The sequence below is a fragment of the Prinia subflava genome, chromosome 8, assembly GCF_021018805.1.
Source record: "Prinia subflava isolate CZ2003 ecotype Zambia chromosome 8, Cam_Psub_1.2, whole genome shotgun sequence".
NCBI classification, from domain to species: domain Eukaryota; kingdom Metazoa; phylum Chordata; class Aves; order Passeriformes; family Cisticolidae; genus Prinia; species Prinia subflava.
The window spans coordinates 10,498,222-10,523,724 of NC_086254.1; the positions used below are offsets into that span (position 1 = coordinate 10,498,222).

Genomic DNA, 25,503 nt, shown 5'->3' on the forward strand with positions numbered 1-25,503 from the left:
ACAAATAAAAATCACTCTTGCTTACAGCACTACCTGCAGATGAAAAATAACATTTTGAACAACGAAAAGGTATTCCACTAAAATTCTGTCCCTCATGAAAACAGCTCTTGTATTTTGTGGTACAGGTTCTAAATTAGAGAAAGTATTAAAAAGGAATCAAGTCACTTAAGACTAAACATTAAATATAATTCTGCTGTTGCTCACCAAAGCTTCCACTTCAATTTTTGTGTTTTCCTTAACATTATTATTGTTATAGCAAGCCCAACATGCCAGCTCATCCATGGGTATCAAATGCCACCTGGAATGCTGTTACAGGTGAAGAGTGCCCCTTACCTTGTCAAGCATTTGACATCCTCGTCTGTTGCTTGATTAGATGTTCCCATTACCCAGTCTGTCAAATATTCCACCATTTTGTTCCTGTTACACACAAAGAGGTTGGTTTAAGTTTGTTGTGTCTGTATCACATTAAATTGTTACATGTGTTCACTATCACCACAAACTAAATAATATTTAAATGCAGCACCAGGCTCATAATCATTCTGAATACAAAGACAAGGAACCATCCCTGTACAGGAATACGGGGTTTGATTTCTTTTTTAACCACATAACAAAGAACACTACACGTGCCCACAGTACTTTACCCTATGAGTTAGGTTATGCCATCCTTACCTAAACTTCATTTCTTGACAAAATGAAAGGTCATCTCTCCTTTCCATCATCACTTCTACTAACTGACAGAGCTTTGTTTTTATTTGAATGGCATGTACCAGATTTCCAAGCACACGCACATACCTGAAGAAAAAAGCAAAAAGAATTATTAAATCCTTCATGCTACTTCAGTTCCTCCCCACCAAGAAAGCCCCTGCATCAGCAGAGTAAAACTGAACAGAAATCTGCCCTTCAGCAGGTTTTTAACCACTAACATCAGTGTACAGAAAAGTAACCGGGAATGCCTTCGTGAACAGGGCCAAGCTAGGGAATGGTTGTTAAAGTCATCCAAACTCTTCAGCAATGCCCTTTATGCTACACACCTTCCACAGTTACTGAAGTTGTCAGAACCATAAGGAGGATGAGAAAATCAGCTGCTGCTTCTCCAGGGACACAAGCAGAAAAGATAAACTAGAAGGCCCCAGCTCACTTCTTAAACATAATGCCTGTGTATAGGAAGGACAAGAGGGCTCCTTACCTAACCAGATTCAGCATCATTGTCTCAATGCTCGCTTGTCCAAGGTGTTCTGAGCTCCCTTCTGTGTGATTGTCAAGCAGATTCTTCATTATAGCAATGGTTTGCTCTACAAACTGTGTGTTGGTGTCAGTTAACAAGACCTACAGGATGAAAATTTCTGGTTAATTTTTTACACATAAAACCAAAGAAAGGGTATTTGCCAGATATACTGCAACATTTCAAAAATCTCCTAGACAAGCACTTTTCTAGTTACCACCAAGCAAAGAGAATTCCAAAACATGTCAAGATTCAGTATGTGAACACTGCCAGCCATAAGGAATCCACACACAATCTCACAGATTCTGCACTCCAGAGTTCACCACTACTCAAGAATGTTAAATACAGCCTGGAATCACAACCACAATAATCATTAACATGTGCTGTGATGATCACTCTGCTCACAGGGGTGTGCACCGAACACAAACAGGGACCCATTTCAGTCACCCAGGGGAAAGTCAGGACTGACACAAATGTGAACAACACCACACGAACGCGAATCACCGTTTTACCTGTCCTTGAGAATCGAAGAACTTGCTGATGGTGTTCTTCAGTTTGTTGAAGAGCATCGGATAAAGCGCTGGGCTGAGCTCCAGCCCCACCAGGTCCTTGATGTTGGTCCGTATCTGCAGCCCCACCTTCTCGTGGTTGCAGACCATGAGGGTGAGCAGGCGGTCGATGAACTTGCTGACCGGGGTCTCCACGCTGCCCTCGGTGGACACCATGGAGATCATGGAGCCCTTGCGCTCGTTGAGGGGGCCCATGGGGGGGCTGTAGGTGGCCAGCCCCGCGCTGCTGCGGTGCTGCAGGCACACCCCGCCCAGGGCACACAGGAACCCCGTCATGTTGATCCACTCCTGCAGCGACTCCGTGTCCGACAGGTCGATGGAGCCGCCGCCGCTGACGTGCGACATGCGCCGCTTCACGATGGTCTTGTGCAGGCTCTCGGTCACCTGCGAGGCAACGGGCGTTTGCTACACTCAGCTCTAACTCATTAGCTTAGGTAAGCTCAGAGACTTATTCTGAATTTCTAAACATTGAACCAATGGAAAAATTATAGTCACCTGTCCATCTTCCATTTTGGTCTTTGGATAGTTAAGGATTAGTTTTGTAGCTTGTTCCCATTTGGCATGTGTATCTTCCCAGGCCTGAAAGAAGATAATATATATCACAATTTAACTTCCAGATGACTTGTAGCAACAATGTTTCTGTGGTTATTTAAATGCACACAGAGCACACGAAGTGAGAAGCTAGCTCACCTCTGTGTTGCCTGCAGTGGGGTGTTCAATGCGCCTCAGTAACGCCATCACTCTCTTCTGAAGAGCTGCTCTCCCTGCAAAGGGCACAGAACATTGAACCAAGCTTCTGAAAACCCACCTACGTCAAATTTGTGATCTTTGAAAATAATTATTGAATTAAGAGGAACATATCCCCCTTAAAGTCTTCAGAAAGGCAGCTTCTTGTTACACAATTGTAAAATTCTCCTGAGCTCAGCCACCCAAATTCCTTACATTTTGTAGCAATTCTAATAATTGAGACATTCCAGGAAAAGCCAGAGCAGCATGAAATCAAGACTCTCAACCTGTTTAAAGGACTCAAACACAAGTAAGAGTCTTCTGTCCAGGTACAGTTACCTTGACTGACTCATGACTCTTACCTGTTGACATCATGTTGCTCACAGATGCAAACTCCATGAAAGTGTTGTAGTTTGGCAAAAAATTATGCACAGAGACCTCATCTACTCCACATCTGATGTCGGCCTCCTCACAGAGGTGACGGAAGCAGGACATGGCCACCAGGACTGCCTCGATATCTGGGCTCCACAGGAACATGTACAAGGCCACTTCCAGCTTGGTCTGGGCTTGGCGGCAGATCGGTGTTCCACTGCACCCCGCCGTGCTCTCCTGGGGAATGCACAAATCCCAGTTGGGGAATGCACAAATCCCAGTTGGGGAATGCACAAATCCCAGTTGGGGAATGCACAAATCCCAGTTGGGGAATGCACAAATCCCAGTTGGGGAATGCACAAATCCCAGTTGGGGAATGCACAAATCCCAGTTGGGGAATGCACAAATCCCAGTTGGGGAATGCACAAACCCCAGTTGGGGAATGCACAAACCCCAGTTGGGGAATGCACAAACCCCAGTTGGGGAATGCACAAATCCCAGTTGGGAGACACACCAGTCCCAGTTGGGAGACACACCAGTCCCAGCTGGGAGACACACCAGTCCCAGCTGGGAGACACACCAGTCCCAGCTGGGAGACACACCAGTCCCAGCTGGGAGACACACCAGTCCCAGCTGGGAGACACACCAGTCCCAGTCGGGAGACACACCAGTCCCAGTCGGGAGACACTGCTTGTGAAAATTCAGTCCTGGCCAGACTGTGCTTGAAACTGCTTTTGTTCTAGTAGGAACACAGCATCCTAAAAAGGATCAGAGCTCTTACATTCTGTCACAATGCTGTTAGCAACCCTGATCAAAAATATTTACCAACATTTTAACTGAAAAAATGTGACTTTCTAAAGTCTGAAACATCATTAATGAGTACATTAAATATATACATTATTTAGGATACTCATGTCTTCTCCTCCTCAGAAATAATTAATTTTATTTTCAAAAATTACTCTATAAGTAATTTAATTTCTACTTGCCCACAGGTTTTTTTTATCAAGTGCTAAAATTAACTTTCAATATGTATTATTTACCATGGAAGAATTCCCCTTCCCTTTCCTCAGGGTAGCCCCTGGTGCACAGCGTATCATTTCGTCATGGTCAAGAGAAATTTGACTAGTTCCACTTCCAGAGACATCATAAAGGAAGAGGAAGTGGCAGGAACTCCTATCTGATTGCTATAAAGAGAGAGGAAGAAAAGAAGATATCAACTGATACTTTAAAGAGTGAAAGGCATACATTTGAGGAAGGTAAAAAGCTGTTGGACATTTACACAGTACTTTTTGCACTGCTGCTCTCAGGGCTTTATCAAGTTCCTGTGTTAATTCTATCCTAAACTGATAATTCCCCTTAAGAAATACATTAATTGATACTTCAGGATTATCAGAAAGAAGCAAGTCAGAATTCTGGGCCTCAGAAGAACCTGAGATCCATAAGGAAACTTACTTTGCTCATGAACATGTGCATTTTATCATTAATCGCCTTCCCCTTCTCTCACCTTGGGGACTATTTCCCTGTACTAGGCAAAGAGGCACAAGGCACAGGTTTCTGTGAAACATTCATTTAACAGGCAAGTACAGCAACCTGTGCAGCTAAAGGGAAAAAAAAAAATCCCAAACCTAACTTTGGTTACCAATCCTAACTAAGGTGCCTCACAAAGCAGAGAGAGGAAATCAGAGACAGAATGTGCAGGAGTAGCTATTAAATCCCTTCCAATCAAAAATAACCTGGTAAACAAAGGAAGTGACACAGCAGAGAACAATTCATGTTAATGATCCTAACAGGGAGATGGCAATGTTCACTTACTTTATTTTTTAGCAGAAATTTATTCCTACAGATGAGAATCTCTCGCAGCCACTTGAGGATTTCTGTACTGCTGAGCATCTGATGACTTGTAAGCTTCTTGCAGATATAAAAAAGCATTTGTGAGCTGCAGCAAAATGAAACTCAGCATCAGCCTTCTGAGGGAGCACCAACACCTCTGCAGGTATTGCACTAGTTTCACATGGAAATAGGCACTCAGCATGAACACCCTGTGCAAACACTACCCTGGGCTTCCAGCATACGACAGAGAGGAGAGTGTGCATGGACAGGCCAAGCTCCCCTGGACCCTTCCCAGCGCCCGCGGGGCTCGGAGCTCCAGCTCTGCCCGGGACAGAGACAGCACACACAGGGCAGCACGAGGTACCTACACTGCTCTGACAACGTCAACTCTGCTCTGGAAGGAACACATCTAGGGATGTTCCTTCTTCACATCCCGCCAGGCCTCACACTCTCTGTTAAAACTGCCAAAGGGTCCAAATTAGTGTCAAGTGTGATGGGTTTTCCCCCGCCCGAAGAGACCATGAACTCCCTGTTGTTGCAAAGCTTTCCCAAAATACTCACAGCTATTTCAAAAGAGAAGACAAATCAAAACAGCTATTGCTCTCATTTATATAAGTTAATTCACATACCTGATCTCCCAGAATGTTTCTATAGGAGCATCAGGATTCCACAAGGCAATGCTGTCCAACTGGTGCAGAACCAGCAAGGCCTAAAACCAAAGAGTTTCATTTCAGGACAGAACTTTACAGAGTGCCTGAGCACAGGCAGAGAAACAGGTGCAGTCACATATTCATTACACTGCTTTAAGAGCAACAAAAGATATAAAAAGCATCTTCCATGGAAGAGCAAGAGTTCATTGTTAGTCTGTGTCAACAGCATTTCATTTTATTCTTCACTTCACACTCATACTGCAGACCCAGAGCATTCCCAGGTATTTCTGTCCAAAGCCACGCTTTGCACACACAGACAGACAGACAGACAGACAGACAGACAGATTCTGGAGGAAGGCTGTGCAGCAGCAGTGTCCACCCTCACCTCCATGGCCTCCTGGGCGATGTCGGGCATGCTGGACTGCGGCACCAGCTGCACCAGCCCCGTGATCAGCTCGGCCGTGCTGCCCTGCGAGTCGGGGCCCTGCTTCCTGGGGTTCTGCACACAAACACACACAGCCTCAGCTGCAGCACCTTCCTGCCTGACCACACTACTGACACTACTGCAGCGTCCCTGCTGCTCAGCTGGGGGGATTTCGGGATCCTTCAGAGAATCTGTCATTTTATTTTTAATCCGTAACACGCCTTGCGTATCATGTCTCTGACAGAACTGGAATATTTTTATATTAAACCATCACAGGCCTGAGAAAATGGAAGATCTAAGACAGTACTCATTGAAATGATGACTAATTTCCAACCCCCTTATTTTAATTTTCTTCTATTCCCCTCTCCTTCCCCCACCTTCCCCTTCAGAGTCACAGAACTTCATGCTCCCTCTCATTGTGTTGCTCTGATTCTGTAAAGTCTCTTACAGTTCCTTGTCCCTTTAAAATCACAGGAGCATCATATCCAGAGAAAAAGATGAGGTGACGGCCAGGTGACCATTAATTTTTATTCATTTAGTAGCTTGAAAAGTAAATTCCACTATGACTGAACAGTATGACAGTAGGATTTACTTACACACAGCAAAAGCTTTGGATCTGCATGGATCAGCTTCACCAAGGACAAGAGCAAGAATTTGTAGCTTCTGGTTTCCAAATCAGTAGGCTTTTCTTTAAATTTAAGGCTTGTCATTTTCTCCTTAAATGTAAGGCTCTGATGGAAAAAAAAAAATCACAGTCCTTGTCAGGAAGGCAGTCAAACATAACAGTTATAATTAAACATCTTATGAAAAGTATTGCTTTTATCATCTATAAATCAAGAAGAAGTTTAACAAAACTCAAGTACAGCCACATAGTCTTCTGGTTTAAAATCCCCTCTCTCACAGGCAATCACTACTATATCTTTAAAGTTCCCTTAACAATTATTTCAGTAAGCTGCATGCAAAGTAAGAAAATTTTTTGCAAAGGAGACAAACTGTGGTGAAAGAAAAGTGGAAAAAGGACCAAAAAGAATTACTGGGTATTTCTCTGGTGTGAGACAGAAATCAAAATAAACATTCCCAACATGTTCTGGGTACTTGAGATGGAATTTTTTCCAAAGGCAAAGTAATGTCTTTATTTTCTGCTACAGCCCCAGGCCAGATATTTGCACGTTCACCTCAACAACCTCTGGAAAATGAACCTTTCAGTTCTAAAAGGCACACAGGGCATCACTTAAATATAAAAATAATCTGCCTCCAGCTGAAAAAACAGTGAACTAATTGTAAGCTTTGAACAAAAGGAGAAAGCCTAGGTTGAAATCACCTTCAAGGTAACTAATGAGCTATGACATTGTATGATTAAATTCTACAAGATATTAGGACCTCGTGTTATTTCAATAATCAGTTATTTTGCAAATCTATGGAATAAAACCTATCACATAAAGCATGTGATCAAGAAACTGATAGCACAGCAGTAGAGGTAGCTAACTTTGCCTTAGTTTGCCACAGTTGAGGGGTTTCTAGGAGAGACACGTGGCAAAAGGAGATGTGTTCTGTGAAGTCATTTACTGCCTGCACACCATCCAACCCAAAGGGTGTCAGGGAGACAGCCAGGCCAGGCTCTGTGCAATGCACCGGGGACCGACAGCGGGGGACACCGACAGACAGCAGGGACAGGACACACGTGGGGGAGAGCAGCGCCACGGAGCTCAGGCTGGAGACTGGAACCTGCTCTAAACCAGAGCAGGGCACTGGGGAAGAGCAGCGTGCTGGGCACAGAACCACCAGTGCCCTCCTGGGGAAGGAGCTCCACTGGTGCTGCCCGGGGCTCTGCGGGTAACTATGCACAGAAAAGTCAGCGAAGGAAGGGCTTTTCTGCGGTAGTTACGGGTCATACTTACAGCAGCAGAGGCCCAGGGCCATGCAAAGCAGGGGCTGGCGGGCGTCTGACCACGTGGGCGACAGCAGCCAGGCACAGGGAAAGTGAGAAGCAGAAGACAAAGCACCACCAGTCAGAGCAGGGGTATTGTCAGGGCAACTATTCTCCAACAGATGAATACACACAGGTGAAAAGCAAGTTAAACACGGAGTAGCTTTCAACCAAAAGCATTATGCTCATTTGCTCTCCTTTGAAAAGCCCAACAGGAGTACTTTTATGTCTCGTTTTAGGCATTCTAAACCAACCCACCAAGACCACTTGCCACAGCAGAAGTCCTTGAGGAATGTTCAGAGGAGAATGCAGCAACACAGCTGTGTATGGACTTACTGGAAGAATTTGGATGAACTACAAATCTGAATTTACTCAAGACTTTCTCCGAGACAGCCAAGAATATTGACTTTATTTCATAATGGTTGAAAAACCTTTTACTTTGTTGCTGTCACCAAGACTAGACAGTCAACTTGCTCAACATGAAGCAAGACAAATGAACATGCCAATCATGGTAAAAGTATCACAGTTTTCAGCAATTATCTTCACATACAGAATGCTTTGGTTTTTCACATTAAGCAAGGAGGACACGTTAGCTGGCTATTCACAGAGCCAGAAAGCTTAAAATGGACAGTTAGCCACAGAGGACAGTTACAGGACAGATACTCGTACGTCACCAGTTTAAAAGCAGCAGGAAAACCAAGAGACATCCAACCAGGAACAGCCAATGCCCAGCACAGCAGGGCTAGAGAGCACGTGTGGCTCCCTGCTGCTGGGTGCATCACCACCTGCTTCCCCCTCTGTTCTCCGGGCAAAGGCAGGAGGAGGAGGGCAGGGCTGGGCACGGGGAGCCCCGGGCTTACCGGGGTCATGCGGATGGCGGGGTGCGCCCCGCAGCCCTGCATGGCGCGGTGCAGGGTGTCGCTGAACATGCTGCGCAGCTCCACGGCGTGGCAGTACACGGCGTCGATGCGCGGCCACCAGTCCAGCGCCGACTGCAAGGAAGGGCAGCGCCCGCGCTGAGCACGGCTCTGTGCCAGAGTACCCAGCCCTCACCCGAGTGCCCTGTGCCAGAGTGTACCCAGCCCTCACCCGAGTGCCCTGTGCCAGAGTGTACCCAGCCCTCACCCGAGTGCCCTGTGCCACCAAGTGTACCCAGCCCTCACCCGAGTGTCTGCACACCCTGAGCACGGCTCTGTGCCCTCGAGTGTACCCAGCCCTAACCCGAGTGCCCTGTGCCACCGAGTGTACCCAGCCCTAACCTGAGTGCCCTGCACACCCTGAGCACGGCTCTGTGCCAGAGTGTACCCAGCCCTCACCCGAGTGCCCTGTGCCAGAGTGTACCCAGCCCTCACCCGAGTGTCTGCACACCCTGAGCACGGCTCTGTGCCAGAGTGTACCCAGCCCTCACCCAAATGCTCTGTGCCACCAAGTGTACCCAGCCCTCACCCGAGTGTCTGCACACCCTGAGCACAGCTCTGTGCCAGAGTGTACCCAGCCCTCACCCGAGTGCCCTGTGCCAGAGTACCCAGCCCTCACCCGAGTGCCCTGCATACCCTGAGCCATGGCTCTCTGCACAGAGTGTACCCAGCCCTCACCCGAGTGCCCTGTGCCACCAAGTGTACCCAGCCCTCACCTGAGTGCCCTGCACACCCTGAGCACAGCTCTGCACCCAGCCCTCACCCCAAGTGTCTGCACACCCTGAGCCATGGCTCTCTGCACAGAGTGTACCCAGCCCTCACCCAGGTGCTCTACACTGTCACCAGTATGCCCAGCATCATTCTGCATACCCATTATCTAACACATAACATTTAAATAAGCTGCAGCTGAAGCAATGATTCCAACCTAGCTGCTGACTACATCACTCTGTCCTGAACGGGCACCAACCCTGAGATGCTCTGCACCCACAGGATTTGGTCTGCTATGCCAGTGGTATTTACTGAGCAGGTATTAAGCTGAACAGAAGGCCCAGACACTGGGCTGATGAAATACTGCCAGAACTTACATTTGTGATGATTCGGTGGAGTGAATTTACCAGCACATAATGAAATGTTGATGGGGAATTCTGTGCCAAGCAGATCTACAATAAAAATACATAAAAGCCACTTAGGAATATCTTTGTCTTTGCCATCTTTCTTATCACCCTGAAAAACATTCTGGAGCCTTTTTATTAAATTGACAAAGCTGTCAAATCTGAACAAGAGAAGCCTAATCAGCTGTGAAAAGATTTATCAAAACATGCAAGGATTTATTACTAAGGGATATTTATACCGTTGAACTCATTTATGAGCTTCAAGCTGCTGTTAGCACAGCTTTTATAACTGACAGGTCGTCAATAGTATGTAGAGAATGACTTAACCACAAGCAGTGCTCTTACCTTGAAGTGTTGGTTATTGTGAGGATTTATGCGGAAGCAGGAAACCAAGCAGTCAATCATCAGGTCTACATCTGCATTTTGATTGCCTCTTGAAAAAGGTTTGCTTGGGTTAAACAGCAAATTCTATACGATTCAGAAAAATATAAATATATAAATCAGATACTATGATTACTCTTGGCTTTTAATACAAAAGTCTCCATTGAAAACCACTGGTATTCAATTAAGAAGAAATTCAAAGTCCACTTCATTATTTCAAATTTCTTCACTGCAATTGGGAAATAGACATTCTTACCTTAAGATCTACTACCATGGACTGCACTAGCAGGAAAATGACAGAATTATCTTCCCAGTTGATGTAGGTAGATGCTTTGCACAGTTTCACACACGCAATAGCAGCACTTTCAGTCAGCTGCCTGCTCCCACTGTGCCCTGCCAGGGCCTTCCTGAGATTGTCCAGGAACAGCTTCTGCAGAATTCAAACCAGGGACAGTTACAGCCAGGCACTGTGATGGCAAAAATTGACAGGAAACCCTGTCCCTGTTAAAGACACTCCCCTGGCTGACCCGGGCAGCCAGGGCTGGCTGTTCACCCCCAGCCCTGATGCTGCAGCCACACCAAACCCAGCAGGTGCTGGAACTCAGGGGGTGCTCACAGCCCCTGCAGACCCCAGAGCCTCAGCACAGCCCTTAGCTGCGGGGGGAGGCTGAGGAAAACACAGCACAGAGATTCAAATCTCCTAGGAGATGGAAAAGTTCTGAAATAACATTGTTTGGGGCATACTATCTGTATGAATTACTGACAGTAAAAGAATATATGTAAGGTGAGAACTAAAAAAGAGTGCATAAATTTACATATGGAATTGAAAAGTGCTCTTTAAGGAGGAAAGACAAAAATTAAACATCCCTGAAATACAGAATCAGCAAAACTAAGCCTACTCTAACAACCAGAGCCAGAATTCAGCTGCTTCTCTCACCTTGTTCATTTTAGTTTCCTCTACCACATCCTTTGCTATATCCTGGATTATCTCTGGACACAGGACCAGGAGGATGATCTGCAGTGGCCACACTGCTGCTTTACGTTTTGTACTTTCAGCAAAGCCATCCACTAAATCAAACAACTTCTCAGCACAATCTGCATGAAACATAAGTCCAAATTCAATACCAGTTTTAACTATGAAGAGCTAAAGAACAGGTATAAAAGAGCAGAGGGACAGTTCCACCTACACAGAAGGAAAGTTCTGGTTTGCACATTACTGACATGCTACTGGGGATCAAATGGTCTCAACCCAGTTAAAGACATGGTTTACCTGAAAATATAAATTCTCCTCTCTTTTTCACTAGAGACAAGTAAAGGTGATGTTCTCTAAGTTTTTACCCTGTATCAAGATGAAAAATATACATTTAAAGAGTCTCCATCTTTTGGGGTTTGTTTCTTTGTGTTGTGAAGCACAAAATGAATCTCTTTTAAGAGGGGAGTCAGGAAAGAAAAGAGATGGGAACACACCCTTGCCTGCCCTGACAAAAGCTGACAGAAATTTGTTTATTTGCAGGCTGCACGAGGAGCAAAGAGGACACAAAATGCAAGTGAATGCATTTGGGGACGTCTGAGAAACCAACCTTGAACACTGTCATGTGCTATGCCTTACCAGCCATGTCAGTCTGGGGGGTTTGGTACAGCTTTGTGAATTCATCAGGATAGTTTTCCACCCAGTTCCAAAAGGCCTGCAGATAATGGGAAACACCTTTACATTCCAGAGCTCCAACAATTTTACTGAATTACACATTTAAACAAAGAGAGGTTTTATTCTTAATTCTAATCACTCAAAATTTCTTGCAAAACATATTTGCATCAACAGGAGGCAGAAATTTTTATTTTATAGTAAATTACTGAATTGCAGCTATTCCTAAACTAGAAGAAGGTCTGCAAATAAGCAATGAAACAGAGGTATTGAACACTCACCTTCTCAAGACTGTTGATAACAGCTAACTGAGCTACTTTCTTCAGGGCTTTAAACTTGAACACAGTCTCTGTAAAGATAAAACATTTTGGCATTTAGAACAGAAACTTGTTCTAAAAACAACACAAGATATTTGAAGTGCAAAGCAATTCTCAAATCTATGTTTTAATAGTACTTAACTATTTTTAAATACTTCAGTAAATACATGACTGTTTGGAGTAAAACAGAGCAATTAAGCCCAGATCCATCAATTGCACTGTGTCATCTCTGACTAACCAGATTCAAATAGAAACATTTCAAAACACAGGCTCAGGTCATACCTTGTAAGAGTCGCTTGAGTTTTGAACAATCCACACTGATGTACTGTAAAAGTTCAATATCATGAACATCAGCATTATCTTCTGAACAAACAGTCAGTTCCTGCAACCTAAAAATACACAAGGTAAATAAACTTTTCCATCAGATCCTGGCAGACAGGTATGAACACACCTGTGAGACTACATTTCAATAGCAGGGGAATGTTCCATCACCTCGGATAAACATTCCCAGATCTAGAAGTGTCTTGCACGATTATATTGGAATATTAGTCTTGTGCCATCCTCATACTGAAAATGGAGCTAGAACACCAGTGATGAGCCTTACAAGATACCAGTACCCTCTGTGGATTGACTGTGCCCAAGATTTCCCTAATCCTCCTGTTACCCAGGCTCCTGTGGCAGTACCCTTGTCACCTTTTCAACTGAACACAGAAGCCATGGCCTCGTGACACCTCCAGGCTACTGCTCCTCCACAGCAGGTCCTGCCCGGTCACATCTCAGGGGGTACTGGATATCACTGCAGGGAGCTACAACCACTCCTGGTGCACCTTTCTCTGGCCTGAGCACACAGGATGAAGTTTAATCACACCAGTTCAAACACAACAGCTTCTTTCCACACTGGGGTCTCAGAATTTCCTCAGCACCTCCCAGACACCAAGGCACTGATCACTGCAGCATCTGTTCCCACAAGCTCGGGAGTGCCACGGCTCCTTCCAAGGCTACAGATGTGTTTCAGACGTGGAATGTGATTTCCAGTGCTAGACACAAAAGCAGTTCTTCATGTCTTCAGCGCCAGGGAAACTTAACAGCCCTCCCTGGGAATGGGAAGGTCCCCACTGCTGTGCTTTTCATGCCAAAAATCTCCCAGCTGCTGTGCAAGGCCCAGAAATATGCCTAAACAGGAAACCCAGGTCAGGGATCAGCAGCGCTGACTGGCAGCAGGCTGACCCCTGTGGAGACCAGCAACAATTGGTCAAACATTTAACTGTTGCTCTACAAGGCATCTGCAAGGGAAAACAGGTTAGGGGAAAAGCACTCTGCCCCAGCTCAGAGGGATGCTGAGGGGGCTTTGGAACAAACCACACTACAGGCATACAAATACACACAGAGCCAGTGACCAGATTCCAAGATTCTCAAAAAAATTCAACTGAAAAATGCTTCCAAAAAAAGGAGCAAAAGAAATTGTTTCCATTTCCATAAGCAACAAAGCACAATCAACCTATAGAGTAAAATCACATCCCTCATGCTGTCAAGTCTATGTTCTTGAAATAGAAGTTATTAAAGGCTCTGTAAAAACTTTGAAAATACTTTAAATTTCAAATTACTCAATCATTTTAGACTGATTTCTAAAACACAAACATTTTCCAAAGAAGTACATAAATACATGAGGAAAATACAAATCTTTGTTTCAATTAAATTGGCTCACTCACTGCTATGTGACCATGTAAGGCTGCCCAAGCTCCACTTCTAATAAATCAAGAAAGATGTCAACTGTAACACTGTGTGACAAGAGCTAAGCTCCTTCAAGCACCTTTCAAAAAACATCAAAGTATTTCAGTAATAAAAAGCTTAGCACACCACTCTAGTGGACTGACAAATGCTGAAGCATCAGAAGGATCTGAAACAGAGCAAAAAGAGCAAAGAATAGATGGAAATTTTGGGCCTCCCTTCTTACCTAGAAAAGCAGAAAATCCAGTTATTTCTACAGTAAATGTGCTGTGAAACTCAAGTCAGTCAGAAGACAAATGGGTCTTTTCCAACAACTAACAAACAGCCCAGCTGTTTGTCCCCTTCAGGCACAAGACAGATTTAACATAAAAGCTTCCTAGCAGAAAAACAACCATGGGGCTCCAGCAGAGCTGTGGACAATCACAAATTTTCATTCTAAATTTGTAAGCAAATGGATACAACCATTAGCTTCAGCATCCTTTTTCTTCCCAAGACACCTTGCACCCACAAGAACTGATCCAACCTTTTCTGCTGCCTTATTTTCATTCACTATTTTCACTAGTACTTTTGAAAGCAGATTAAAAAAGCAACAAATGCAGCCAGCAGTAACCCAGGATGGGGCTGAAACAGGCTCATTTCATAACCTGAAACCCAAATAAAACTGGGTATTCCACTTGAGAACTACCCCGGTAAAAAGCATTTAAAGCATTGGCTCCTCTGAACCAGCTGAACTGCGGCCCCCAGCTCGTGGCAGACAGAGGCTGCAGGCAGCAGTGCAGGCACTGTCCCCTCCCTGGGGCGCTGCAGACAGCAGTGCAGACACTGTCCCCTCCCTGGGGCGCTGCAGGCAGCAGTGCAGACACTGTCCCTCCCCAGGGGGGGTGCAGGCAGCAGTGCAGACACTGTCCCTCCCGGGGGCACTGCAGGCAGCAGTGCAGACACTGTCCCTCCCCGGGGTGCTGCAGGCAGCAGTGCAGACACTGTCCCTCCCCAGGGTGCTGCAGGCAGCAGTGCAGACACTGTCCTGTCCCTCCCCAGGGTGCTGCAGGCAGCAGTGCAGACACTGTCCCTCCCGGGGGCACTGCAGGCAGCAGTGCAGGCACTGTCCCTCCCTGGGGCGCTGCAGGCAGCAGTGCAGACACTGTCCCTCCCGGGGGCACTGCAGGCAGCAGTGCAGACACTGTCCCTCCCCGGGGTGCTGCAGGCAGCAGTGCAGACACTGTCCCTTCCTGGGGCACTGCAGGCAGCAGTGCAGACACTGTCCTGTCCCTCCCCGGGGGCGCTGCAGGCAGCAGTGCAGACACTGTCCTGTCCCTCCCCGGGGTGCTGCAGGCAGCAGTGCAGACACTGTCCTGTCCCTCCCCAGGGCGCTGCAGGCAGCAGTGCAGACACTGTCCCTCCCCAGGGCACTGCAGGCAGCAGTGCAGACACTGTCCCTCCCCAGGGCACTGCAGGCAGCAGTGCAGACACTGTCCCTCCCCAGGGGCGCTGCAGGCAGTAGTGCAGACACTGTCCCTCCCCGGGCTGTCAGTACCTGGTGGAGATGCGGCTGAAGACGGCGTTGAAGTTGTTGCAGCTGAGCGAGAAGAGCACGCCCGAGGCGGAGCTGCGCAGCTCGGCCGCGTGCTGGTTGCCCTCGCGGTAGGTGTGGATGAAGTGGCAGATCTCGGGCAGCAGCTGCTTCACCAGCATGGTCTCGTCCAGGCGCATCGTGTCCTTGGGTTGCTGTGAACAAACAGCTTCCCCTCAGTGCTGCTGGCGAGGGAAGGCTGCAGCACCTGCCCCGAGCAGGGCTGGATCCAGCTCACACCTGCACGGAGGCTCCTTCCCCACAGCAGCCACCCCACCCCACCCTCAGCTGGGAAAGGCAGAGCACCAGGCTGAGCCATCGTCCAGCACAACACCAAAGCAGAGTCTGGAGCAGCCACACTCTCTGTTCTGATGTTCCCCTGCTGCTCTGTGCAGAGATCAGGACAGCACTGACCACCTCAGCTTCCACCTTCACTTCTCTCTGGGTAGGCGCTTGCTGGCCATACTTGATGGCCAGCGAGTATTTTATATTAAAAAATGAACCCAAAAGAGGTGCTTCTCCCTCACTCTTATCAGGAATTGCTCTGTACAAAGTCAAAAATTACTTAATTTCTCTGTAAAAGAAAAGTCTAATTTTTGCCAGTTTGCACAGTGTGAGACATAAGGAAACTATTTACAGAAGAACTCAAAGTGAAACTCTGCTCTACTAAGAGCAAGTTTTAACAGAAGGGTCAGCACTGAAGTTTTCTAAAATTCTACCAATGAATTTTCCATAGGGAATTGGGAAGTTTCAGAGACTCCCACTTAGTTGATCTGAGTCCTGTTGCCATGAGAACTTGATGAAACATTGAGCAAGAAATTCATCTGAAGATACCACAGAACACAACACGCTTTGTACAGAGCTTTGGCTCACTCTGATTTAACATATTCTGCCTCAAACTGCTCTCATTTGAAGTGACAGAGCAAGAAACATTCAGCACAATTTCAGGCTATTTAAATATGATGATGTATCAGGAAAACCACTGTTTCAACCATTATGCATAGAAGAAGAACATAAAAGTAAGTAAATTCTGAAGTGAAAATTCTGGGGTTTTGACTCAAACTGGCTTTTTGACTCAATGCACCAAAGACAAAAAGAGGTGTTTTCAGCTGTAAAAGCTGGAAATTGAATACAGCTTAAAAATAAAATCCTGCTCTTGTTAAAAGAATAAACCACTGCAAATCTCACTCTCAGTGAAGTTGGGCTTGGCAACTCCAGCTCAGTCAGTAAGTTGTACAAGCAGCACCACTCTCCCCCCAAAGGGACCTGCAAACTGCCTCGCAGCAGCTCTGCCTGCAGACCTCAGGCCTGGACTCCCAGCAGGGATTTGGACACGGTTAACTAATGTAATCTAGGAAACACCTGCAGAAATCATCTCTAGAGCAGTGGCAGCAAAGTTTCTGCTGTACAGAAAAGCACATGGAAAATTACTTCAACAAATGAAAGTTTTAAGACTTTTAAAGGAAACTCTGCACTGTGTGCAGAGAACTAACTAGCACAAAATGAAAAATTTATACTGAATTCTCTGCTACTTTTAACATGGAAAAAGATCATTAATTTTAGACAATAAAAAGCATCCTCCTAATTGTTAATGCATTAATTACTTGCACTTACAGGAAGTTCTAATATTTTTTAAACAGCATTAATCCTACTTTTCTCTAAATCTGATGAGTTTTAGTACCAGTAACAACAGATACACAAGCACTTGACCTGTATTCTCCAACCCATTGGATTCCAATTAGAATTACTTATGCAAGTCTACTTACCCCTGCCAGACATTTTTCCAGTGTATCCAAGATAATCAGCTGAGATAGATATAAATTCTTTTCAGCAGTTTCTCCAAATATTCTCTAGAAGTAGAAAGGATATGGGTTAATCTGAGACACAGATATTTGACTTGTAATGCATGAAAGTGAAGCAGCAAAGTGGCACAGTAAATATGGCTCCATTACTGCTCTGGTTTGGAGTTTAGACATAAAGCCAGCAAAAATGAGATTAAAATAGGAATTAAAACCTTATCACTAAAGAAATATCTTTGTCCAGACTGCAATGGCAAACGCAATAAGGAGCAGTCTCTGCAGAGTCAGACCAGGGGTGCCCTGCAGCCCCTCACGTCCATCGGGCTGCTCAGGAACGCGGTTCCACTTTCCAGAACCTCTTTTGGTATCAGTTACTCTGACTCTGTCCCAGTTCTGCACAGGATGCCCCTGCAGGGCAGGACTCCCTCAGGGCCTCAGCCAGCCCCAGCCCTGTGCCACCAACAGGCACTGGCTGCAGCAACATCAGGGCAGCAGAACAGAGCAGGGGAGACTCAGCCAGACACATTGGTACCCCTGTCCCCAGACACAGCACCCGCCAGAGCCACCACAGAGGGGATTCCACCCCACGGGAGGGGCTCACTAAGCCCAGGTCTCAGCTGAGACTTGCTGAAACCAAGACTGGCTCTTGGAGCTGCTTGTTTCAGCTACAGAAATCCTTCCCAATTATCGCAGATTCCCACGGAAGCTCAGCCATCACACGTGACAAGCAGTGTGACAAACTCGCTCCTCAGGGCAAACGTTCACTTTTTAATTGACACTTTTAGCGAGGTCTTTCCTCGCTAAAGCTGGGTATCACACACAGAAACTTCTTCTAACTGTACGGTCTTCTCCTTTATCAGCCAATCATCTTGCACATCAACATGTTCCCTCATGCCTGTAGAGTTTAATTAAAATAAATTCTCTCTCCAAAGGGATTACAGGTAGCTTTAAGACGCCTAAAATCCCTAGCAGCAGGGCAACCTATTTTCTCATTTTATCAGTCCTCTGCAGTTCCAGCAGATGCACATCCCAGTACAAGTGACAGCCAAGGGCTCACTCCAAACAATGTCTCTAAAACCACAAAAAAGTACTGCCAGAACCTGGCCAGCTCTGTTACCTGTTTAGAGAGATTCCAAATTATCCCAAATTACATGGATTCAAAACTCAATTAACTAAACTTTTCTCATGACAAAGGTTCTGACTGAAATTCATCTGGTTGTTAAAAAATACTTTATATATACAGACATATAGTAAAACACCCAAGCAGCGTGGAAAATTCAAATAGCCCAAGTTTTAAATCCTTTCCCTGCCCCAAAATCCCAATGCCTTTCTGTGGAACATGGCTCTGATGGATGGTACTGGTGGACTTCAGAACAGAAAATAAGTAAGTATAAAAGGCAAGCAACAATTTGACTAAATTTCAAGTACTTCTCTGCAGATTGTACAATACAAATAAATAACACCTATTTGAAATAATCACCAAACAATGCAAAATTAGAAAACTTACCATGTTATTAACATTTTTTAAGATATTGGTGAGACCACTGATGACCAGGGAAAACTTGTACTTGGAAATGTTGATGAGACATTCCTTGTTGTGCTCCGTGCTGACTTTGGTGTGGGTATTCTGCTGGCAAGCCTTTATTGGAAGCTACAAGAGAGAACTGTTATAAGCTTTTACATTGAAATTTACAGCTTTAAAGATGGGTTAAAAACTTGTGACACACCAGAAACCACCCTGAACAACATTCTACAAGAGATAACATTGAACATATTATTTCATCTTCTCTACGCTCATCTTTCTGTTAGTTACCTACAAAACAAAGTGCTTAAGTTCACCTGTTCTTTTTTCTGAACTGAAACTAAACCTCTATTTTGTGACAAATTTTCTACAACCTGAATGTCAAAGCAATCAAAAGGAACAGAAAAATGTAAAACAGAATTCTAGGAAAAGATTCTTTATTTTAAAAATGGGCTTACTAAAGACCAAAAATCTTCCAAGGCTAATACCTGCAAGAAAAAGATGCATGTTGGACCCGAGGGGAGGAAACCCCAGTGACTGGAGGAGCAGGTGAGCTGGAGGGCAGCAGCTGTGCCATGTGTGTCCCCTGCTCTGCCACAGGACAGCACTGGCCCTGCAGCCCCAGGGACGTGGGGATCAAACACTCCCAGTGACAAATCTCAGCCCCAAACGTGCTTGGAGCACCTGTGAGCCCCTCGTTACCTGTCCCTGCCCAACATCCAATGGTACAAATAGCCCTGAACTCATCTTTTCCCAGAGAGAGATTCAGAGCGACTGCACAGCCCCGAGATGTTCTGCTGCTGTGGGAACACTGGGCACTTTGTTTCCTGCTGCACCCAAATTCTTCAGGGGTCACAAACGAGTCCCTTCCCAGGCACACACCCACTCCCCCTGCCTGCTTCCAGCCGCCACTTCTGGGATGCCACTCTTCAGAAACAATTGTTTTACTCAGGATCTGTACTTTTTTAAAGTAACAAATATAGGAACATTTATGCCACTTGTATTTTAAAGTGTGACCTTGGAATTCCCTATCCATAGAAGATTGAACTGCTACTACAAGTTTTAACCAATTATCCAGAATTGTGGATAAAGGTGTATTCTGACAGACAGCAATCGCTCAATGGAAATGCCACGGTGGAGTACTTGTGCATTAGAAGAGATTATCAGAGAGAGAGAACTCAGGAGAGGGTAAAAGAAGGATTCCAAGAAATGACAATCAGCTTTACAGCTGCAAAGTGCCTTAGGAGGCAGCTGCCAGGCTGGGGGCTCTGGAAGGGCACCCTGCCCACTGCCCCCTGCCACCACCATGGGCTGGGGAGGGTCCAAACGCCCAGACACAGTGGAGGATGCACGGACCTGGAGAGCCCAAACTCAGAGCACTTGTGTTCACCAGCTCTGAAGGCAGCGTGCCCAAGCCAGCCTGTCCCGGGAGGGAGAAGGGCACTGCAGGTCCTGCTCTGGGGCACAGCCTGGGCCCTGCTGTGGCTGTTCCCCGGAGAATGGCTGATGGCCCAGGCACTCCGGCTGACACCAGAGCCCAGCAGCAGCAGCAGCTCCCGGGGGAGCACGGGCTCTGTGCTCCCAGGGGTGCCCCTGCAGGACAGGGCCGAGGCTCTGCCTGCACAGACACCCACAGCAGCAGCTCCCGGGGGAGCACGGGCTCTGTGCTCCCAGGGGTGCCCCTGCAGGACAGGCTGAGGCTCTGCCTGCACAGACACCCACAGCAGCAGCTCCCAGGGGAGCACGGGCTCTGTGCTCCCAGGGGTGCCCCTGCAGGACAGGGCCGAGGCTCTGCCTGCACAGACACCCACAGCAGCAGCTCCCAGGGGAGCACGGGCTCTGTGCTCCCAGGGGTGCCCCTGCAGGACAGGGCCGAGGCTCTGCCTGCACAGACACCCACAGCAGCAGCTCCCGTGGGCACTGCAGCTCATCTCCCTCCACTCTGGGATCCCCTGGCACTCTGGACTGCAGTGCTTTACAGCAGCACGAGGCACTCCAGTGTGCTCCTTTTACCCCTGGAAACGCAAAATAAACAGCATTTATGACTCAAGCTTTGTTTTCACTGTCAGATGTTATTTTTACAATACATTTTTGGAAGTCATTGGTGGATAATAGATACATTTAATTTAAAATTTCACTATTGCTAGTACTTTTTATTTGGATTTTCAAGTCTCTGTGCTGACAGCAGCAGCAAAGCTCAATACCACTGAGTGCTAAAACACTTGAGAAGAGCCTCTCAAAGAAACTGTGTCATAGATCTAGTTCTGTGTACTCCCATGCCAGAGAAACATCACATTACACACTTCTGGAGCTTCCTGCCACAACAGCCACTACAACAAGGTCACCTAGAAGTAAAACTGCTTTTTATACTATCATTTTAAAATAAGAAACTATACAAAAAGGAAATATTAGCAGTTATTTTGGGATTTTTTATTTCTCAGCTCTTTTCTTTGTGCACTCTGACACGCTGGAACATTTTATTTCCCCTCACAGAATGCAGTGCCAGTGCTGAGTGACTAAAGAGAATCTTCTTTACTTCTCTACAAATATCCATTAATCTAAACATGGGGGGGGCAAAGGTGAAATTTTACTTTCATTGACTTTGATTTTATTTTAGAAAAAAGAAATACTGACAAATGGTTTCCTGTAGAGCTTTTTGAATTAGAAACAGAGCACAAAGCTTAAATATAACTGGGGTTCCAGACTGACACAGGCTCTGCTCTGAGCTCAGCCCAGCCCCTCAGACACGGGAGGCAGCGGGGCTGGAGCTGCCCTGGGCACGCACAGCCCAGCCCAGGAGGGCCCCACACCCCTCCCTCTCCCCAGGGCAGCTCCTTCAGGGGTCACTAACCCACAGGGCCAGGGGACAATGGCATTTGGGGCTCATTTTTGCCTTATTGCATGCAGTGGGACAAGACAAACTAGGTAGGTGAAATACGGAACCTTTTCAGCTACCAAATTGCAAATCTTTGACATGGAGAAAGAAAAGAGATTTACTGTGTTTGGAGTTTTTATACTTTTATCCAGCAGCCAGGTGACACCTGTGGCACTGGGCATTCCAATTCCCTCCCTGTCCCTGGGCTCCAGCCCCGTGCAGAGCAGCACCTCGGCTGCAAATGCACTGCACACACTCAGAGCCACCACGTCAAAGCCACTGCGGGCCCTGCTGTGGGAGATGCAACAGCACAGCCCTGCTGCGGGCAGGGCTCCAGCCTGCCCCAGCCCCTGGGGCTGCTGTGGGCAGGAGCTGCCACCTCCTGCCCAGCCCAGCCTCACCTCCTGCCCAGGTACTCCATCCCCGGGGCCACAGCCAGCACAACACAGCAAACACCGCACAGCACATCCCACGAGGGACTTCCTAACAAGCCACCAGCAAAACCAGAGCTGGGACCTGCAACCACAGCTTCTGCAGGTCTCTGGTCACGCACAGATTTCAAACAATGGGGAGAAAAACCAACAGGAGGAGGGAGTATTTGCTTTGATTTAATACCTTTTAATTAAAGGGAGAATGGAACATTACAGCTGACTTCAAATTTTTTATACACTTTCTTAACTGAGAGCCATCACACCCCATGAATTGCAAATGGAAAGCCCAAACCAAAACCCACATAGCAAAAGTCTTCTTTCTTTAAAGCACAGAACCACAGGATCATTCATTAATGTTGGAAGAGACCTCTGAGCTCATTGAGTCCAACCTGTGACTGATCCCCACCTTGTCACCAGCACAGAGCACTGAGTGCCACATCCAGTCATTCCTTGGACACTTCCAGGGATGCACACTCTACCGCAATCACCACTTACTTGGCCACAAGTTTACTAAGAGTTAATACATTTCATTACATCTCATAGTCTTAAACCAATCTAGATGTAAATGGTTTGGGCAGTCAGACTCCTCCAACCATGTTCACAACTATTCCAGTGCTGTGCCAGCCTTCCTGTGATTTCACATTGTAACACACTTAAAGCACACAACACATAAAACTGGAAGTGAATATTTCCATAGGAAAAACAGAGAATTCTATTTTCCAAAGCTCTGACTACGTCTGAAATCACAAGGAATTCCACAGTTTCCAGGCTCTAATTTTATCCTGTTCATCCCCAAGTTCTGAAGGACACAGTAACTAGTCCTGTGTGCAGGCTGTGCCCAGAGCTCTCCCCATGCCCTGTCAGCGTGCTCTGGTCTCACAGGTCCCAGCAGCAGCTTCCCCTGCAGCAGCTGAAGCTCGGGGCAGCCCCAGGGCAGCCCTGCAGCAGGTGAGGCCTCACTGCAGCACAAGGCACGACTGGCAGGAGCTCCAGGATTTATTCCGTGTGCCAGGCACTGGTTAATTCACAGAACTCTGCTTGCCACTCACTGCAGGCCCATAGAATTGTACACACAAAAGCAGATTTTGGTTGAAGCAGCATTTATAACAATAAACAAGAGCAGACCAGAGCAGACTGGTTTGCCCTGATTTCCCTTGTTTTCAATACCGATTAGCATCCTCTCAGCTTGCTGTTTCATCTTTCCTAAAATGAATTCAAGCATTCAGCAAATGAATGAAAAGCCTGTCTACATCTGTAAATTTGCAAGAAAGATGGTTACGCTTTCCCTCTTTGCAAAGGAAGGAAGAAACCCTGGAAAAGTTTGTCTTCTCCTGCGCAGAAAAACCAAAACACAAGGGACCTGAGCTGCCCTTCTGCCCCTCCTCTGACCAGCCAAGCAGTGCTCCTGGTGCTGATTGCAGAGGTGCTGCACCCAGGCAGACACAGGATGCAAACCCTCACAGCTGCACCAACACCACAGAAATAATGTGCAGCTATTCAGGGTATTCTGATAAGACACCATGACTGTGATGTACTTGATCCATATTACCACTGTAACTCCACTATTTCAGCATCTCAGGAATCAGAACAGCCTCCTTCCTATCCAGAGAGGACTGCTCCTCTACACCTGTCCGTAATCATGCCATAAAAAACACAGCAAAATAATTCTGCTCTAAGAAGTTTGTAACTCTTAACAGATGCTGGCAAGCCCAATTCCACAATATACACGACAAAGAAGATGAGAAGCCCAGGGCCTTTTAACACCAGTACTTCACGAAATATCTTCCTGCATTACGGGGAGAATAATCCATCCTTTTCTAAGCTTATGGAGAAAACGATCCATGACTCAAGATAAGAGGGAGAATAAGGTAACTATGCAAATATGTCTATAATGTATTGCAAAAATCTGCCTTGTTATAATGTCAAAAGACAAAGTTTAATATTTTCCTCTTCAAAACAAACTTCCTATAAATGTAAAAAGGAACAGCTTGTTTTTCTTGTGCCAGGCCACATCTTTCTGCAGGGTGTTGAAGCCCAGCAGCACCCAGGGACAGATGCAGCACAGGAACACGGCTCAGGCTGGAGAGGCAGCTCCACGTCTGTGGTGGATTTACACCAAGCAGGGTCTCACAGAGCTGAGCCTCCTGTGACACAAAGGCTGCACTCAGAGTGCCAAATGAGACAGACAACACAGGAACTGATCACTGACCCTCAAGGGAGATACTCCACGCCAGGAAAGCACCTTGGGAATGGGGATGGAGACGGAGTGTAAGCACTGAGCTTAGCCCCACTGAGAGTCACCCACCTAATCCCAGTAAGCAGTTCCTGCTGGTGGATCAGAGAAATATAAACTCTAAAGCCAACAAATCCCCCTTCCTTCCATTCAGAAAATCCTTCTCCGAACTACTAGCGCAGACTTTTGCAAGGAGATGTAAATATCCATCACTGCAAGAGAAAGCAGGAGACCTGCCGCCTCAGAGCCGTGCCCGCGGGGCTGGGGCCGCACACCGGCATCGCCCTTGCACCGGGGGGCACGGGCAGCACCGCCGCTGCAGCGCCTCGGGCCCTCTTAGCCTCCTTCCACAGGCTCTCCCTCCCTTCTGCAGAGCCAGATGATGTAAAGCAAGGCCGTGAATTTCACAGGAATGTCTACGGAAAGCAGAGACACTTTGGGAGAGGCGGGGGAGCAGCAGCGAGGGGAGCCAGGCCCCTCCTCGCCGCCGCTGCCGGCACAAGGACGGATGCGCCGTACCCGGAGCGGCCGGGCCGGGCAGCGGCGGGACCCCCGCGCGGCGGGAGCGCCGGGCCGCGGAGGGGCCGCGGAGGGGCTGCCGAGGGGCAGCGCCGGCCCCGCCCCGGGCCCGCCCGGCACAAAGGGCGCCGGGGCCCGGGGCCTCGGCCCCGGCACGGGCGGGGGGCGGCAGGAGCGGCGCTGCCACGGCCGCCTCCGCCCGGGGAGCGGGGCCGTTCCCCCGCTGCGCGCCCCCCGGCCCCCCCGCGGCCCGGGGAGGGGGACGCGCCGCCGCCCCCGCTACCTGCTCGTCGAAGCGGTTCACCACGGCCTGCACCCACTCCACGGGCTTGTGCGCCGCCATGTCCCGCCGCCGCCCGCCCGGGGAGCGGCGGGTGCGCGCGGGCGGTGTCGGTGTCGCGGGCCCTCAGCGCGCGGGGCCCGCCATGACACCTCACCGGAAGCGGGAGCGCGCGCCGCCCCCGCCGCCGCGCCCGCCGCGCCAGGGGCACACCGAGCCCCGCACTGCGCCTGCGCGCCGCCCCCGCCCGCGCGCTCCTGCGCCTGCGTAACGACCGCGCCGGGGAGGGGCCGGGCAGGAGCGGGGCGGGGCCTCTGTGGGCGGAGTCTCCGTGGGCGGGGCCGGGCGGGGCCTCCGTGGGCGGGGCAGAGCGCACGGCGGGCCCGGGGCCGCACCGCCCGCACCGCCCGCACCGCCCGCACCGCCCGCACCGCCCGCACCGCCCGCACCGCGCTCA

The 25,503-nt window shown here is 47.8% G+C and overlaps 1 protein-coding gene across 3 annotated transcripts in view; it reads right to left on the reverse strand.

The window, feature by feature from the left end:
• NF1 (neurofibromin 1) overlaps positions 1-25,278 on the reverse strand; it is a 74,286-nt gene extending 49,008 nt beyond the window's left edge. For 2 of the 3 annotated variants that reach the window (XM_063402924.1, XM_063402923.1), the window contains exons 1-24: positions 25,050-25,278; positions 18,694-18,837; positions 17,154-17,237; positions 15,352-15,542; positions 12,372-12,478; positions 12,054-12,121; positions 11,740-11,815; positions 11,068-11,225; positions 10,387-10,560; positions 10,095-10,217; positions 9,723-9,797; positions 8,581-8,712; positions 6,390-6,524; positions 5,755-5,868; positions 5,349-5,428; positions 4,702-4,825; positions 3,930-4,073; positions 2,880-3,126; positions 2,482-2,555; positions 2,287-2,370; positions 1,735-2,175; positions 1,187-1,326; positions 670-792; positions 334-417 (exon numbers count right to left, since the gene is read on the reverse strand). In XM_063402924.1, coding sequence (XP_063258994.1) covers positions 334-417; positions 670-792; positions 1,187-1,326; positions 1,735-2,175; positions 2,287-2,370; positions 2,482-2,555; positions 2,880-3,126; positions 3,930-4,073; positions 4,702-4,825; positions 5,349-5,428; positions 5,755-5,868; positions 6,390-6,524; positions 8,581-8,712; positions 9,723-9,797; positions 10,095-10,217; positions 10,387-10,560; positions 11,068-11,225; positions 11,740-11,815; positions 12,054-12,121; positions 12,372-12,478; positions 15,352-15,542; positions 17,154-17,237; positions 18,694-18,837; positions 25,050-25,109 — 3,182 coding nt within the window. In that variant the 5' untranslated portion in view covers positions 25,110-25,278. The remainder of the gene's footprint in view (positions 1-333; positions 418-669; positions 793-1,186; positions 1,327-1,734; positions 2,176-2,286; positions 2,371-2,481; positions 2,556-2,879; positions 3,127-3,929; positions 4,074-4,701; positions 4,826-5,348; positions 5,429-5,754; positions 5,869-6,389; positions 6,525-8,580; positions 8,713-9,722; positions 9,798-10,094; positions 10,218-10,386; positions 10,561-11,067; positions 11,226-11,739; positions 11,816-12,053; positions 12,122-12,371; positions 12,479-15,351; positions 15,543-17,153; positions 17,238-18,693; positions 18,838-25,049) is intronic. The other variant, XM_063402926.1, reaches the window with a different exon arrangement.
• Positions 25,279-25,503: the final 225 nt, after the last annotated feature.